The following is an 18,259-nucleotide window of genomic DNA, read 5'->3' on the forward strand; positions in this document are numbered from 1 at the left end:
TTTTTATCTAAAAGCACTCTCTTTTGATTTGTACCTTTAATAGAAAAAAATTTCAATGTTGTTAAGAAGGTTTGTACTTATATTGTAGAGAAGCTAAGTATGTTTTTCAACATTGTCCAAAAAAACAACACTATTAGAAAATAACAAGCACCATTGCTAAAAACAAAATATGTGAAATAATGAGGTTTTCTAGCTATAATAAAGAATGTTGTCATATTGTAACTTGGGGGTTCTTTTGCAGATTGGAGAATGGAATTTGATAGCAGACTAGATAGGGTTTCTATGAGCATTGGTTTTGTGCAATTTGGAGTTGTTATGACTTTGAAAAAGCTTTACAAAGTCAAGGTTGTTTTCAAATGACTTGGAGTTTGTGAAATAAAATAGGGTTGATGTTTCTAGTGATTTCAAGAGTTTTATAACAGATCTATGGATGAAATTTTGTGGATTAATGGTCATAGTTGTGCTTAAACCTAGTCTTTAGAGATGTTGTATAACTAATTTTCTTGCTTTCATCTTTTGTATGATGAATTTTTATTGTAAGTGAGCTTGAGCAACTATATCACTTGTTGAGTACATATTTTCAAGAGACATCCAAGCCTCATTTGTTGTTTTGTAAGCTCTTACATGTGAAAAAATCAAATTATCTATACAATCCCATTTGATTTTTCTTCTTCCATGTAAGTATTCTACTTTGATTTATTGGTGATGTTGAATTTGATTTTAGAATAGGAGTTGGTTTATTTCAATCATTGAAACTAGATTCCAAACATCTTCCATGTCACATTTCATCTGAATTTTTTGTTTTCAAATTGAGGACAGTAAGCCATTAAACTTGGGAAATTCTTTTAGTGGAGAGGTTGTTTGCAACCATGCTCATAAGAAGGGAGGTTTCTTTGAAGCATGTCTTCAACAAGCCTCCTTCTTGTGTAATTTCTAGTTTCTAATTACGTCTTCTCTGAAACTTGCTTTGCTAAGTTCTCGGAGAGAAGCTCTCATACCAAATTGGAATTTAAAGCACACTTAAGGTTAGGGTATAAGTTCTGCTTTTCAAGTACTTAATTGATCTTTTATTATTGTTTGTTTTACATATTACTGTCAAGAAGAGTTCAACTGCAAGGGTTGTGCCTCCTTGACCAGGTGTGACGCTAGGACACCTCACACACAATTAGTTGTAACTGTTGTTTTCTTAGACAAGCGATATATGCCTTGAACAGCTTCTAGTTTCAAGTGTCTCGGATCGACGACGACTTCTGTGATACATAGCCCGTGTAGTTTCTTTTTTTCTTTTTTCTTTCGTCACGGACGAAGGAACGTGCCTGGTCTTGCTATGGGGTGATATTCTCGTTGCCACAGGAGCAGAGTGTTTTGGAATTTCAGCTGCTGTGGTTCAGCTCGCTCTGATCGCATTTCTAGTCAGATTTGGAGAGACTCTGAAGATTCAAACCAGGTTGCAGTGACAAGAGTTGAGATTCGACAATAATTCGAGCCCCGAGGGAAGTACCACACGTTACAGAAGAATGCAAACAAAAGTCGTTGGATCATGCGGATAAAAAGTTGACGCGACTCAGAGAAGACTTACAGTTCAGCAGATTAAGTACCCAAAGTACTAAGCTGGAGCATCAGCTTGCAGATACATGGAACCATAGCCTTGGTAGTGTGGCGTTGAGAGGTACACAATCACATAGTACAAATGCGCCGAGAAAGTGGCGAAGACCGGTGCCTGAGGTCTCAGACACTAAGGAATATAATGGGACTGATTGCTATATTCAAGATTCAATGTTGAAGATCCATCTCACAGCGCTGAACAGCGGTTCTCTTTTTCTCACTTTCTATTGACTAAATTATAATGGTTTTCTTTTTTGAGAAAAATCTCAACACGTGTGTCGATCTTGGCCCCTATTCCAAGCCAGCAAGTTCAAGTGCTGTGACATCAACACCTGTTGACTATGTGCATGACGGGCGTACTGAAGATTAGTACCTGTTATTCAACACGTCTGTCAAACAAACTAGGGGCATTATCGATAATTGAAATAGCAGAGATGATGAGACCTTGTTCTAGATTGATTAGTTGAAAATGGTTTTAATCCCAAACTACTGTTAGAATGATTGGAGACTACATTGTGCAATGAATAGTGACCTCTTGTACTAGAAACCCAAAATTTCCAGGAAAACGACTCGTCTTGGTGCTTACGAGATAATCCACGGCTATGCCATTTTGGATAGAGTAGTAGAGCTAATGAATGATGAAAAGCTACATTATCATTGCTTCAGAATTACTAACTGTGACAAGAGGATAATTGTATTTACCCAAGCGAACAAACCGGTGAAAAAGACTCCAAGGGAGAAGTGGGGATGCAACAACTATCTGCTATTTGAGGCTTTCATGAAATTGAGGTAGCTGAGGCCTGAGACAACAGTACGTTAGCCAATATGCTATGGTCTCCCTGAGTTCCTGCCCTAATCCTAGGGTTACTTGGATTTCCGCCTGTATTTGTATAATGCAGAAACTCCCCCCATTGTCCAATATAATTTCCCAGCATAGCTTCAAAAAAACTAACCAGTCGGTGATTCCCTGATAAATAATCCAATCCCGGAACGGTTACATTATCAGAAGCTGAAAAATGGGTTCCTGCCGTATCCGAAACTGCAGACCTGGCATCCCCATGTCCTTGCATAGACTTTGGCATCTGAGTGCGGTGACCTTAATGTAAACAGATCTCGAAAGCTCAGTGTGAAGCTTCAAACATTTAAACCCTTCACACGCATACCCATTAGTCGAGGGGACTGTTCTCAATGTAGCTGCAACTTCATGATTATTGCAACAGCTTGTACCGCATTCTATAGTGGTAGAAGTGAGACACCAGTCTGCGATATATGGTCTGTTGCAAAGATGAATGGTGAATTCTTCCTCGATTTTGGGCAAAGTAGTATCGCGTCTTCAACCAATATATTCTTCACATGTTATAGGGGGAACATTGCACTAAGAGTGCTTAGTAATATCACATAATTTAACATTCGTCTCATATTAATGCTGAACAAATCATTTAAGGAATAATTATACAGGACAACGGGGACCAGTGTAGTAACTTGAAACAGGGGCTACTCAATCAGAAGAATATTGACAACGTAAATGGCCCTCAGGCAAGGCCCCTAACAGCTTGTGAACCAATAATCCTCCTTCGCCTAGAAGTACGCCTGCAACAGAAACAGAAACACTGAATGTCAGGACGAGGTATGAACCAACCATTACCATTTAGTCGAAAACCAAAACAAGCTCAAAAGGTCCGTTGTAGTCACGATATTCAGGCACTCAAGAACATAGGAGGTTGAGAGCTAGGTTAACGCACCAGGAAAGCCATTCAGTATGTACTTTTTCTTGGCATTACTACCCCTTTCCAACATCGTGAAAGCTAATCCAAGGCGCTACATCCATTTCGGTGGCAGCATATAGATCGTAGCATCGATCTCATGTACTCATAGGTCATGAAGTCAGGAAGCCATCGAGAGATGCTGTGAGTAATGTATTACAGCATCGAAGCTTCAACTCCCAGTCAACTTATCGGAAAAGCTCACAATAAATCCTCATTAACATCTTGTCCTCCAATCCTTGCCCATCATTTCTTCAGGGCCGCATCTTGATTCCCGAAACTGTCGAGTAGCCAAGCGTTTACTACAAACTCGATTGCTATCAAAGGTTGACTTTATAACCTGCTTTCCCGATATTGGATGCATACGAAGCTCCCGTGTGTGATCCAGAGCTACCACCCAAAACTCTCCTCCAAGTTATCACATGGTGCTGAGAATTCTATATTGGCAGCGACAAGATAACCTACTTTATTTAAATTCCTCATGTGATCCTCCCGCACCAAGTTATAGTGTCAGTCAGGCAGGTTGAGCCTGCTCCACACTGCCGAATGACTGAAAATCTCCCTGGAGTAACGCTAATTGCATTTTCGTTAATGCCCGAACCACGAAGGAACTTCGGTAGTAGGCATTGTGATAGCCATGTCCGCCTTCGGAATCACGTCACCAATTACAATTAACTAATGACAATGATCCTTCAATAAACACCTAAAGAAAAGTCCAAAGAAACCTGCACAAAATCTGAAATTGAATCGCTTCAGGATTTCTCGAGTGGCTCATCTTCCCAAATCTTAGACGGTCATTGCTGGTGTTGCGGAAGGGGGGAATTTGTGATGTATTTCATCCCAACTACCTCACTGCCACGATTTTATCAGGATTCAATGAGCCGTCTCTAAGCAGCCTCATGCTCAGGCTGTTAAAGCGATCCCGTGAATACTGACGTGAGGCTTTCCTCCAATCGGTACCCCTTCGCATCATCGTCGCAAATTCCTCGTAACTGATTCGCCCGTCCTTGTCGATGTCAACTTCCAACAGAATGGCCTGTACCACATCCGTCTCACTTGGAGATCCATTCAACGGCTCTCCTACAGCTTCCCTCAGCTCCTCCGTCTCGATGTATCCGCTTCTATCGACGTCAAAGAAGTCAAACGCCCTTCGCAAGTGCTCGTCATCGTCCAAACGTTGCAGATGCACTGTGGCTGCCACGAATTCCCCGTAGTCCAGCGTGCCGTTCCCATCCACGTCCGCGGCTTCCATAAGCATCCTCACTTCGTGCTCCGTCAGCTGTGACCCGATTTCGATCAGCCCCATTTTCAGTTTCTCGAATGTGATGGTTCCCGTCTTGTCGCTATCCAGCTTCTCAAAAATTTCCTTCAACCCGTCTATCTCCTCCCCGCCCAGGTGCTCAGCAATCACCTGCAGCGCCCTCTTCTTCAGCTTGTTCATGGCCGAAAATTGCTTTAAGCGCGACCGCACGGCGTCCAGGGGCACGTTGGGATTTTTCTTCGCGTTCTGCAACCAGGGGTGATCCAGCACCTGCTGCGCACTGTACCGGGCTTTCGGGTCCGGCTCCAGCATGTGCCGTACCAGAGACTTTGCCGAATCAGACACTTTCGGCCATGGATCCCTCTTAAAGTCCAATATCCCCCGCAGAATCGCCTGCGCCACACCTTGCTCCGTTTCTGCCCAGAATGGGGGCACCCCGCACAGCAATATGTAAAGAATCACCCCAGCGCTCCACACGTCGACCTCCGGTCCATAATTCCTCTTTAGCACTTCGGGTGCCATGTAGTACGGACTTCCGACAATCTCAGAGAACCTCTCTCCCGGCTTGAAGAACACGGAGAGCCCAAAGTCGATGGCCTTCAGCGGCGAGTTCTCGTTCTTGTTCGCAAACAGAAAATTCTCCGGCTTCAGGTCTCGGTGCATCACTCCCTGCCTATGACAAGCCTGCACCACCTCCACAATGGTCCGTGTCACTTGCGCTGCACCCCGCTCGGTGTAATGTCCCCGCGCAATGATGCGGTCGAAAAGCTCCCCTCCTTCACACAGCTCCATGACCAGGTGCACAGCATTGTCATCCTCGTAAGCACCCTTAAGAGTGACTATATTAGGATGCTCCAGCAAGTGTTTCATAATTGCGACTTCTCGTCGCACATCCTCTACATCCACAGCAGTCCTCAACTTCTTCTTCGAGATAGATTTGCATGCGAAAACTTCCCCTGTCTCCTTATCCGTGCACAAATACGTAATGCCAAACTCTCCGCGCCCAAGCTCTCGGCCCAGATTATACTTGTCCAGTATTCTGGACTTCGGCTGGTTCTTCAAAATTTGTAAGTTGGTCTGATAACCATCCTGGGCAAACGGGTTGGGTCTCTGTTTAGGCTTCTTCGTCGTCGAACCGACACAACAGTTACCCATCTCTACTCTCCTCGCTCATAAAACTTAACTCTATCCCAAAATAAACAAAAAGAACAAAAAGAGACACTTCCTCCTCCACCTCCAGCCAAACTCCACCAGTGCGTCGCTAGTCCGGAACCCCAGTTGCGCCACCAACCACTGGTTCCAAGACCACCACCACCGACTGGCGCCGAAACCCTCAAGCCTCGCCGTTGCGACCCTCGCAACCCTCAATGCAACTCCTTCCTCATCAAACCCAACTCCGCAATCAAACCCTCACAAAGCCACACACACTCTCCTCTCCACTCCCACAATCCAAAACAGGCTTCTCCTACTCACGCACCCCCCTCGACACTACAAAAACTCTGCGTTCACTCTCGGCAAACTACCCCACTCCCAACACCGTCCGCTCAATAGAGACACAACCCAAATTGGTAAACGAGATTACGAGCCAACCTGCAAGCTTAGCTCACTCAACACGTCGTGATTACGCCGTGGCAACAACGATCGCCCTGTGTGGACACCGCACCACGACCTCCGTGTGAGTCTGGCAATGCCCCTCCCTCCGTCTACCAAGGCCCAACGCTTTGTTCGGACTTTGTGAGGGAAGCGCCACAATCTGTGGTGGCGTTAATACTACCGCGCAACGTCTTCACCAGAGCGAGCACCTCCCCTTTCTCCGCACCACCCTCCCCGTCCCATTTCAGGCGCACTGGAGCTCGCGTCTCCATGTACTGTATCACGATGATGTATTGAATATTCGTATGTATGGGGTATGTGCATCAGCCCGCCGAAGCAGGGGTCGGTGGGGTCAGTGGGGCCAGGCACCTTGGGGAGGAAGGAATGTTGACGGTAACAAGAAGGTGGCTAGGAAGGAGACCCTGCTCCTGGTCAAACGGAGCCGCCAACGAAGACACGTCGTAGTTCGTTCATTCGATCGTTCTTCTAGATTGTTCTAGAAACTCACAACACAATACTTGGATTCCGCTCTCTCTCTCTCTCCCCCTTTCCCTTCCCACTTTGAATTGTTTTTGGATTCTAGGGCTAAAGTGCTACTTGGCTCAAATGCTTGAATGGGCCCCCTTGGATCCTTTCCCACTCTCCGTTTGTTATGTGGATGTTTCCTAATTGTAACTTGTGGGAAAAGGCTCATCCACAAGTGCTGACCATTGGTTGCAAATAAAATAGTATTTATTTTTGTTATTATTATCGGGGTTTCTTCATTTGAATACGTGGATTGTGAACATGTGATAACGTTAGATCCTTGGTTGTGGGAACGTTACTATTTGTATATCGTTTTTTTTGAGTTTTTTGAATGGAGAGTATGATTAAATTGGTTTGATGAGTAATTGATGAAATTTTAACACAGTTTCTAAATGAGTGTTTTTAATTCATTGCTCATTATGAAGTGATTCATTGTTTTATTTATTTTTAAACCATGTGTAAATGTATGTATGTATGTGTGTAAAAAAGTATATATATATATATATATATATATATACATAAACATATGATTAAATTTGGTGTTTGAATGGTTATATCAAAGTACATGAATCACAATTTAAATATGGTTTAAGAAAATAATGGATGAGATTGGAGGTGGCCTTTTTCTTCTCTCTTTTCATGTTACTTATTTGAATGTTATAAATTATGAACATATACTTCCAATGACTTTTTTTTCTAAAATACTGGCAACTTGCATGTTCACGTACACAAAGAACTGTTTTTCTTGAAAATGATTGCTCCCAAACTTCAAAAAATTAAATTCGAATTAGAGCTCATTGCAATGATTTGTTGACCAGTCGTTCTTTAAAGTATTTAATATGTTTCTAAAGACTGTAGAAAGTGAAAAAAATCAAAACTTTATTATTGAAACATTTTTTTTTCTACCAGTGGTTTATATTCATTATAATGATCGACAATATAATTAAATTTAGTGTGGTGTGCATTCTCTCAAAATCAAATTCACTGTTAAGCAATTAAACATGACAATCTCTTATAGAATACGTATTTTCATACAATAAGCAATGGTTTTTTTTGAATTTTTTCGAAATAGAACTCTATGATCATTGACACACATGTGTGTGTGTGCGCACGTGAAGGTATATGTACATACATCACAAAAGAGCATCATATAAAATCTATTAATTCATAAAATATAGATAAAAAAATTTATTATTCATATTTGAATAGTTTATTTATAATCAATACTACTATATTCTTATTAAAAATAGTCGATGTATTGTTCACAATGAAAACAAAAGTGTTAGAAAAGTTATACTCACAACGTAGTTTAATATGCAAATAATTTAAAAGCATTGAATTGAATTGAGGATTCACTTAGTTCACATTTTGTGAAGCAATAACCATTTCAAATACTATTCGAAATGAATAAATTTTTCTTTGGTTAAAACTTACATCATTCAGAAGACGAGTTAGCTTGATTTAAAATAGATCTTCATAAATGCTCATGAAAATTATAATTGTGCTGATGTACCATATATTCCTATTTCAGTTGAAATATACTTCATTTAGTTTTTTCTCTGTCAGTAAAAAGCATTCTAACTTACTAGATTAGAATTTACACTGTTTATTTGCTTGTTTGTTTTTGTAACTTTTTCTTAATAAAGTGTAAGTATGAAACGTAAATACTTTTTTTTGAAGCATATGGTTCATGATGGTATATGTTTTACAATAGTCATTGAGATTTTTGGGGACCAAGAGTCCCAAAATATAAATCACAATGTTTGACAGAACCAAAATGAATTCCCTGATTTAAAAATAAATTGACTTTCAAAAAAAACGATGTGGGTTACTACTGTGAACACCTACAATTGTAATAATGATAATAATAATGAGTTATGTTCATATTAAAAATATTGAAATTTATATATATATATATATATATGCATACATACATACATACACTTATTATCACAGAAGTATTAAACTTATTTGATGAAAGCAACAATATTTCCATATGGCAACATCAAGACACAATAAGAATGGTAAACCACAAGATAAATAATCTTAAAGATTGAATCAACAAAATTATAGATGTGTTTATCTTTGTTTATACTTATTTTACGAACAATATATATATATATATATATATATATACACAACATACACAAATTATGAAATCTTTTTTGAAGATTTGTTTAATATAGGTTCCACTAAATACTTTTATGGTATTTTTGGAAATTTTTGTAAGAATATAAAAGTTGTGACTAATTCTTTTATAAAAAGATAATTAAGCCACAACTTTTATATTTTTGCAACAATTTAGCCAAACATAGCTGTCCCAATTGTATTTAGCATACACGTTACAAACTCTTGGATGTGATCAAATATAGTTATTTGAATAAAAACATTATTTCGTATATTCATCATTCCTAATACCAAATACTCAAGTTAATTCTTGGTAGCCTCATTTGTGACTCTCTCCATGCTTAGTATTAAGATTTTGGAATGAATAATGTTTGAAAGAGTGCTGACTTTAGTTATTCTATATAAACCCCCACTATCAAAGCGTACCTTTGCTAATATAAAAATACATCATCTAAAAATAAATTGGGCGTAATAAAACAAATTAAGGATAGTGTCTTTGATGATGTGTTGCTCTTTTACAAACAATGTTGGGTTTTAATTACACCACATTCACATGCATGGTGATGTCATTCAGGCTGTTTTCAATGATTGTTTAAAATTAATCACATGTTATAAACAACAAAGAATAACTGAGTCATATTTTATTCATTTGAAAGGCATATTAAAATATTTTTTTTAAAAAAGAGACCAAAACCACGTCTGGTAAGATTCTACCGTATTGTCTGAAGTTGTGGATACAATTTTGTAAGGAGGATTTCACACAGTGCATTGGGGATTGCGACATTTCTATCGTCCTTTTTTTAGAACACATTGAAAATTTTGTTTTACTCCTTCAAAAAGACTCATGGTTGAGATCCATCACAAAAGACGGGGAGTTAACTTCCAGGTATCTTCCCAGCAGCTTTCTCAGAAGGGACTATAACGGGTGGTGTGCATTTCTGTTCCAGAAGGCTTCAATTTCAAGGCACGGGTGAGACCCGACCCGGCTTGAGATTTCCCCATGCCAAGCGCTTTGAGTGGGATCCCGCCCCCACCACGTCACCAACCCACGTATTGACTGAACCCACTTCGACTAAGGGTTTGCTTATCTCTGCCCATCACGTGATGCCACGTGTCCTATACCCCGGGGCTGCTCCGATGCCTTGGATGTTCAGGTTTTGGCGCGAGGCCTTGATGCCGTGGAAGCTTCTATGGAAATGTGATGAGGTGGACACAGATGAGCCACGCAACCCTGTCTGTTCTGTTCTGATGTTTTTTGATTGCGTTGTTTATTCTTACTCGGGACCAAATATCTCAGATTCATTTGCTTCTCATTGGTTCATCGTTGCGAACCCTGCTTCAAGGAAGAATCTAAAACCATATCATTTTTCTGTTGGGTATTATGGAAATGGTAAGGAAATTGCTTTTGTATCGTGTCTGGAACCAATAAACGACTTCTGAGCAAAAATACTTGTATGCATGGGTATTTACATGAAAAGGTGAATGTGGACATGAAATTAATTTCCTATCACTCACAAAGCGTTATTACGAAAATTAGAAAGTAAAGGGAATGACCCACATTATAAATAGTTCGTAAATCAAAGAACAAAGATACAATAAAAATCGTTTTTACTTCATTTTTTAATTGTTGACACAAACTTTTAGCTTTTACGAATAAAGAATAAGAGAATACAATCGCAGGAGAAAGTGGATAAACATCTGTTCAATTAAAAAGAAAAAGTAAAAACGATAACATTTGTAGTTCAACGAATAATGCTGTGAGAATGTGGAGTGGTTGGCCACAAGGAACATCCTTTGGGGTCTTCAAAATCGGTTGATGGATGAAAACGAAAGCCATAAGACAAGTTCATCGAAAAATTCGTTCATCGTGTTCACACTGGTCCATCTTATTCCAAACTTGGCAAGCGTGATGAGGACGAATGTTCACGCTCGTCACTGAAAGAATGAACAAGGATCTAACATCATTATTCCAAAAACTGATGTTCTCTCCCCCGTCCACCTCATGCCGCTTCCATGTCAAGGTTTTCTAGCAATTAGGGCTCCGCTGCTCCAAATTCAGCTCGGCTCCTCAGGTTTTGCGCACGCACGCCCGGATTTTGTTGTTTATTTCACTTGTACTCTCAACAATCACTTTGTATTATGAAAATCTCGTTACAGCAGTAGTATCACTGTGAATTTAGGGTGAACAGTTGCGTGCTGGCAGGTAGGTTAGGCCCTGTGGCTTGCAAGAATTTCGTGTCCTGAGCATGGATAGACTGGCCGTCTTTGTGTCATCTGTGGAGTTCAGTATTTTCTGAATCATGATTAGGTTGAACTCGTGAATAATGTGTGATGAGTCGCGAGTCAGACGAGCAAGACACGTCCAGAAGTTCTTCCAGGGATTGGCAGGGGTTGGTGGCAGAAGTCAGACTTGAGGTATGAGTTGCCAGAATTTGTTACTCCTTTTGCTTCATCTGCCGGTCATGACAATGATTTTCGATGAGGTTGAACCTTCTGAGATGGCTAGAAACGGGTGGGGGTAGACGATCAGTTTCTACGTGTGATGTGCAAGACAATTGCACCGAAATTGGAGAAATTACAGATCAATGCATTTTGTGCTAGGGTTTGGGCGGAGTCCTTGCAGTGGAGTTGTAGTGATTTTTGTTGGCTGTGAACCACGATCATGCGCTGGGAACTGGGAGTTGGAAACGGGGAGACTGTCCGAGGGAGTTGGGTAGATGACGTTGATATGAGATAGGTGCGTGTGGGGGCAACTGCAGAATGTAGACTTGCTGACCTGGAGTATGAGCAGGGGGTGGAATTGGCGGCAGCCAGTGCACAATGTTCAGATCATGATGTTGCTCTGCATCGACGATTCGGTACCAGATACAGCGTTCTTTGTGAGCCTTTGATAAAGATTAACGCCACAATTTGCTTTTGTCCCTAGTTCGTAATTCATAATACTGGCTTTATCCTCGCGAGACAGGTCTATTAGCCTGGGCTGGTTCCAGTGAAGTGACAGGTCGAGCGTATTGGGAGTGAATTGGGGGATGATGATTAGGAGATGATCGCAAGGGTGCTCGGGAGTTGGTCTGGTACATTTTCCGAGGAGTGAATAGATTGGAGGGCGTGTTTTATGTAAGAGCGTGCAAGGGTAGGTTTCCGTGAGATCGTTGATGCACTGGAGTGCGACTTGATCTGGAGGCAATTTGGAAGTTGTGGAGCGGACAGGAAGGGGGTGTGAAAGTGAATCAGTAAGAGTGCGGGAGCAGCAGGAAGATAGGAGGCAGCGGAGAGGATGGCGAGCCCTTTTCCCAACGATGGATCGTTTTTGGAGAGGTTCAAGCAGCTGCAGCAGGACGGTCCCTCGAAGGCCGACACAAGCGGTCCCGTGGTGTTGAAGAATGTGAAGTCGTCAAAAGCGAGCTCGAACAGCAAGGGTGGAGGTGGATCAGCGTTCGGAGGGCCCAGGAAGGGATCTTTACCGAACGGGAAGCTAGCATTCAGTCTAAAGCAGAAGTCGAGGTTGGCGGTGAACGCAATCAAACTTGGAGAAGACGAGGACGAGGAGGAAGACGGGGATGCCCAGAGACAAGCCAAGAAGGTGAAGACGGAGAGCGCGTCGAAGGGCAAATCACCGGAGCCGAAGGAGTCGGGTGAGATAGCATGGGGGATGGTGTTGGGTGCGGTTATTTGTGATGACTTTGGGTGAGGTGGAGGTGGAGGTGGAGGTGAAGGTGAAGGGCAGTGTGAGGAGGGTGATCGTGGAGGGTAGGGAGGATTGTAGGGGAAGGACGTAGTGACGGGATATTTGAATATGACTGAGGCCATAGCATGTTGTTGTGTGGAAATGGTGCAGTTCCTGCTCCTCCAGCAGACGGAGAGGTGAAGAAGGTGGCGGATAAGCTAGCGCTGTTTGTAGCAAAGAACGGGCGGCAATTCGAGGAGGTGACCCGTGAGAAAAACCTTGGCAAGGGTCCGTTCAGGTGTGTAGTCGTGCGTCAAGTTAGAAGTTGCGGTTGCAAGTTTTGGATGGTGGGTAGTGGTACATGTGGAGATGGTGGTGTTGGTGATTTGGGGATTTTGGTGCATGGCGTGGATGGCGTGTGGATGGTTGGAGGGCATGTGTGGGGCGGGTGATGATTTTGGAGGAGTGGCGAGTGTGAGCAGTTTTTTGTACGATACGGAGTGTGCGGAGTATAAGTACTACGAGTATCGGGTTGCTCAAGAGGAGGCAGTGCTGGCAGGCGAAGCGGGTGGATCGCAGGCATCGCAGACAGGTAGGGAGTGGGTGCTGGAGTGGAGATGATATTTGAAGTGGGGGAGTTGGTGGGGATGTATGTGTGGGTGTTGGAGCGGTAGAAGCGGTTTGGGGTTTGTTGGAGAGGTTGGCAGGTGGTGGTTTGAGGGGACGACATGTAATTGGATGCAGGAAGCAGTGGCGCGAATCAGGGTAGCTCTCACAGGCAGTCGAGTGGAGGACAGCAGCAGAGGTATCAGACACCAGCTTCGGCATTGTACAGCGGCGGCAGTGAGCAGCATAAGGCAGGTTATTCACCGGGGCCTTCACAGGAGTCGGTGCAAGGTACGGATGCGGGGACAGGAGGTTGAGTTGGTTTGTGGCGTTGTCGGATAGTAAAGGTTGGAAGAAGCAATACGGAGGGGTGATGTGAGGTGGAGCATACAATATTGAGAGCATGGGAGTGGAAAGCTGGGCGTGGATGTGTGGCGTCGTGAATAGTAATGTGGTGGGAGGATTTGGTGGTTGATGTGGGCGGTTGTGTTTGGTGGGCGCGTGGTGGTAATGTATGGATGAGGTGGTGCAATGGGGAAAGGCGGTGATGTGGTAATGCGGTTGGAGTGGGTTGTAGGGTTGGCAGATCGATACAGCCAGCAGGGTTATGCAAATGATTCAGTGGCAATGATGGAGTTTTACATGAAGAAGGCAGCGCAGGAGGCGATACGAAGACCTCCGAAGCAGTCGAAGGATGAGATGCCTCCTCCTCCGGGGCTGCATCCGCCAGGATCAGGTAGGGGAGAATGGTTAGAGTGGTAGCATGCAAGGGTGGGAAGGTGGTGGTGTTGTGAATGATGGGACATGATCATGGCTCGGGGGGTCCTGGCAGGATGTGCAGTGGAAGGTTTTAGTGGCATGGATATGTGTGTGTGTATGGTGTGGCATGCGCACATGGTGGAGGGTGCGTGGAACGGAGCTCGAGTCTGATGTTTCGAGGTGGTTTGTTGATGACAGATAGTTGGAAACACGAAGAAGCGGGTGTGGCAGGTAAAGTGGAAGATGTAGGGGTTTGCGTTGCATTGGCGTGGTTTTGTAAAGACGTGGAATGTTGATGATGCAAAGCATTGGTGTGGTGGTGGAGAAGGTTGATGAGAATTGGTAGAGGTAGCGGCTTAATGCAGTGATGTGTGGGATTCAGAAGATGCACGTCCCAGCTATGTAACCCCTAGCGTAGGGGTGGTCGAGGATGGTGGCGCAGGTTTATATCCTGACAAAACTATCTGAATACATGCATGGATGTGGGGTAGAGTATGTAGGTTTTCTTGCGCATGCATGGGGGAGGCGGAGGACGTTGGGAGTGGAGGGCATGCAAGGGACGCGGGGTTGTAGAATTGTTAGAAGTTGCAGTGTCACGTGGGAGTGGATGAAGACTTGGGAGGTTGTGGATGTTGGACGATGGCATGAATGGAGGATGTGAAAGATTGAATGAGTGGATTGAGTGGGAGATTAGATTATGGTAGGAGGGAGTGTTGTAGGTGTGTGGCAGTGTTTGCGGAATAGTGGAGAATGTGCAGGATTGGAGTGAATGGAGGGTGAGGATGGAGGGATTGAGATGTAGGAGGTGTATGCGTGCAGGGAAGAAAGGGCATCACATGGGAGACTACATTCCTCCGGAGGAATTGGAGAAGTTTCTGGCAAAGTGCAACGATGCGAAGGCCGCAAAAGCAGCAAAAGCGACGGCCGATCGGGCGAAGATTCAAGCGGACAATGTGGGACATCGGTTGCTGTCAAAGATGGGGTGGAAAGAAGGTGGGATGGGAGGGGGGAGGGGGGAGGAGGGGGTTGCACAGGGGTGGCGTGGAAGAGAATGATGATGGAGAGGAGGATTAGGTTTGGAGAGTGTGGTGGTGTGGGTTTGTTGGAGAGGGGCGTGGAGGGTGATGGTGGGTGGGATGAAGAGGCTGACAGATGTTGCGGGTGGCGATGGTTTGCAGGAGAGGGTCTGGGGAGTGGGAGGAGCGGGATCGCAGATCCAGTGCAAGCTGGAAGCGTGAAAGTGAACAATCTGGGAGTCGGGGCGGAGCAACCTGGGGAGGTGACAGCGGAAGATGATATATATGAGCAGTACAAGAAACGGATGATGCTTGGGTACCGGTTTCGACCGAACCCTCTGGTAAGGGTGGATGAGTTAGTGAGTATGGGGATGGAGTATGTGGGTGTGGATGGTTTGTGGTTGGATAGTTGAGGATGTTGCAGTTACGATTAGGGGTGCATGTGTGGATGGATGTGGAATGCAGAGTGAGAGCGTAACATGTTTGTGGTGGGTGGGGAAATTGAGTGCAGAACAACCCTCGCAAAGCATATTATTAAAGGATGGATGGCGCATCTGGTATTGAAGTGAACGTCTTGTATGCTTGATTAGTTGATTACGCGACTCTGAGTTGGGGTTGAGTTGTCGTTCTCAGTGATTTATCGGGATTCCTCGTAGTTTTGAAAAGAATAAGGTGTCGCTGTCGTCCGCATCGATGTTCGTTGGTTGAAGATCGAAGACATTTTTTGGAGCATCTGTGTCGATTGGACCACTCATATGGTTTTTCTCATTGAGGACTGAAACTCCACGGTTTCGTTTTATGCGGATGCGGCATTTAGGTGGTGCATTGCGAGGGTATTTGTACCTTTGTCTGAGTTACGGATTTTTACTAGCCAGTTTATTAGTCTTAATCTGCGACTGACCTGGTATGGGGCAGTCTTTTTAGTTTCAGTCCTGGTGAATGTGTTTCATTCTTTTTGTGAAAGATTTAAGCTTCTTTGGTTAGATGACGATCGTTTACTGTCCACTTGCGTTGGTTGTATTGTAGATGAGTGATGATTCATCCAGCAAATTAGTAGCGTAATGATATTTTAGGTAATCTGGCCTCTTTGTAAAATTTAAGTTACGCGCACATTTTGGGCTATTTCGGCTGTGATGCTTGGTTATTTTTTTTTTTGTTGCAATTCACCTTTTTGAACTTTTTTTATTGCTCGCCTTAACGATGCCCTGTGTACCGAGTAATACATCTGTTGGAGAAATCACCAGGTTGCTGGACCCTGCGTACGAAATCGGGTCAAAGCTGAATGCCACCAACCGTTCACCGGGTGCCTCATAAAGTTGACAATGTGATTAGCATTCGTTGTGCATTTTATTGACTTATCTCTATGTTTTTGAGCTTTTAGGAATGCCTTGCTCTACTGGCCAGCTGGTTGTGTTGATTATGTGTTTAAACAGTTAAATACTCTTTGAGAAGAATGACGTTTGATCACCTTTTGAGGATGTTAGGGTCGCCTACTGTTAGTAGAGTAGTGAATTTGCTTTTTTGTTGTTTACCATGTGAGACTGTTTGCCTTGGCACATCAAACTTTACAGGTCAGGATTGGATCAGGAGCTGCTCTTGAGGACCTTTGAAAGTTGCAATGTGGATATTGCTGCGACTCTTTTGCGTTAACGAGCTTTTGTTACTATGTCACCCCACATCATTGGTTCTTTTTACTGCAGACCAAAATAAATTTGCATGTAGTTTTGATAGCAGTGGTCACCATAGAAGACCATGATACATTACCCTTGTGGGGTCATAAAAGATTCTATGTCAGTTTTCTGTTCATTGAATTCCGAGATATTTTCTGCGTTTTGTATTGACAAAAAGTGTTGGGAATGGGACAAGTCATAGCAAATCAATCGTAAAATGGACTAATTACTATGGAGCAATCTCAACTTTGAAAGTTTGAAACATACCTTTGAGATTCCAACACACACGACATCCATCACGTAATCCTTGTCCTTGACAAAATCTTCATGATAACTATGTAACATAATTCAGCAAAGATGCCATGAACACGAATTTGGGGAAGTGTCCAAAGGCAGACTTCATGCATTTGAAACCAAAGCTCTGGATCCGATTACTTGCTGACAAACAATCCCATTCCCACCCTAATACTTGGAAGTGCCAGAAGAACCTGGAAACCCGAAGAACTCAACAACAAAATTATATGACAAAAAACTGAATAAGGTCTTCAAAAACCGTGGATGAATCTCAATCTCAATATACTATACCTCTATTGCTACAGGAATCAGAGTTCTATGGGTCAGTGTCTATCTATAGGCAAATAAAGTGGGTTTTCTCCAGGGAAACATCTAGATTAGAATCAATAATCCACAATGAAAATTCCCGTTGCAAGAAAATTGTAGTACAAAGAGATGTCTGGGAAAACTGTAATGCCTTGTGAGACTTCACAAGAAGCTTGTTTGTAATGCAAAATAAGGTTTTGCAACTTTTTCCTTCTCTTCGTCAAATGATAATAGTTTCTTTGATATCTTGCAATCCCTAGCTATTAAACTCATCTTTTTGAATATGCATGTACATGTTTGTATGTGAACATATACATACATATACACATATTCTTAATAAAAAAAACAAACTTAAACTTTTAAAAAACAGAGTTCTATGGGTCAGTGTCTATCTATAGACACATTATATTCATATACATATAAATTTATATACATATATTTTTTGTTCTTTTTTATTAAAAAATATCATTCCATTACATCCAACTGATTTTGCATATAATTTGTTATAATTATTTGGTTGGTTTATTTAAATCATCTTTTTATAAAATCTTTTGTATGATTTTAAGTCATTATAGCATATTATCATTATTATTAATATTATTCATTATTATAGATTATGAATTTTTAAATTTATTTCATGAAGTTTTTACAATTAAAAAAAAAAAAAAAAAAAAACTATATTGTTGTTGATACTAAAGAAATATCAATTGAGTAATAATGATTAAATTTTAAACTGAAATAAATACAAAAAGAATAATGTAGAAAATATTTAATGTATAGTTTACACTTGAGTTCTTTTTAGTCTAATTATAAGAATATTTTAAAGAAGACTAGTAGCAATCCATGATATATAAGAAAAAAGTGACAAAGCTAAAGTGAGGATATTACAAGATGCAAGACTACTACTATCTTTTTATAGTTCTAAAAACTCAAGTAAAATATTTAAAAAGAAAATAGCTACAAAATTAATTATAATAGAATAAAATATTAGTAGATAAACCTATGCCATTTTCTAATACTTTTTTTTGATACACATATATACATACTTTAAATAAATAAAATATCAT

At 42.0% G+C, this 18,259-nt stretch overlaps 2 protein-coding genes across 12 annotated transcripts; one reads left to right on the forward strand and one right to left on the reverse strand.

Moving 5' to 3' along the window:
* Positions 1 to 3,020: 3,020 nt before the first annotated feature.
* Positions 3,021 to 6,354, reverse strand: LOC112288154 (calcium-dependent protein kinase 7). Of its 2 annotated transcripts, XM_090254068.1 has the most exons (3): positions 6,220 to 6,354; positions 3,348 to 5,718; positions 3,021 to 3,195 (listed from the first exon to the last, which is right to left on the reverse strand). In XM_090254068.1, exon 2 carries the CDS (start codon positions 5,497 to 5,499, stop codon positions 4,213 to 4,215), a length of 1,287 nt encoding a protein of 428 aa, XP_090110194.1. In that variant the 5' UTR covers positions 5,500 to 5,718; positions 6,220 to 6,354; the 3' UTR covers positions 3,021 to 3,195; positions 3,348 to 4,212. The 2 variants fall into 2 exon arrangements, with proteins under 2 accessions (XP_090110194.1, XP_024387807.1); XM_024532039.3 differs by having other exon boundaries at positions 3,348 to 6,354.
* Positions 6,355 to 10,802: 4,448 nt separating this feature from the next.
* Positions 10,803 to 16,769, forward strand: LOC112288712 (SURP and G-patch domain-containing protein 1-like protein). 10 transcript variants are annotated; one of them, XM_090254072.1, is made up of 12 exons: positions 10,803 to 10,946; positions 11,078 to 11,289; positions 11,666 to 12,509; positions 12,713 to 12,839; positions 13,024 to 13,133; positions 13,286 to 13,438; positions 13,725 to 13,883; positions 14,105 to 14,137; positions 14,289 to 14,348; positions 14,726 to 14,899; positions 15,085 to 15,263; positions 15,434 to 16,044. In XM_090254072.1, the coding sequence occupies exons 3-12, from the start codon at positions 12,152 to 12,154 to the stop codon at positions 15,458 to 15,460; spliced, it is 1,380 nt and encodes a 459-aa protein (XP_090110198.1). In that variant the 5' UTR covers positions 10,803 to 10,946; positions 11,078 to 11,289; positions 11,666 to 12,151; the 3' UTR covers positions 15,461 to 16,044. The 10 variants fall into 10 exon arrangements, with proteins under 10 accessions (XP_090110198.1, XP_090110204.1, XP_090110200.1 ...); XM_090254074.1 differs by having other exon boundaries at positions 10,837 to 10,946; positions 11,183 to 11,289; positions 11,476 to 12,509; positions 14,292 to 14,348; XM_090254078.1 differs by lacking the exon at positions 14,289 to 14,348 and having other exon boundaries at positions 10,829 to 10,946; positions 11,476 to 12,509.
* Positions 16,770 to 18,259: the final 1,490 nt, after the last annotated feature.

The sequence above is a fragment of the Physcomitrium patens genome, chromosome 11 (genome assembly GCF_059467195.1).
Source record: "Physcomitrium patens ecotype Gransden chromosome 11, ASM5946719v1, whole genome shotgun sequence".
Taxonomy (NCBI): Eukaryota; Viridiplantae; Streptophyta; class Bryopsida; order Funariales; family Funariaceae; genus Physcomitrium; species Physcomitrium patens.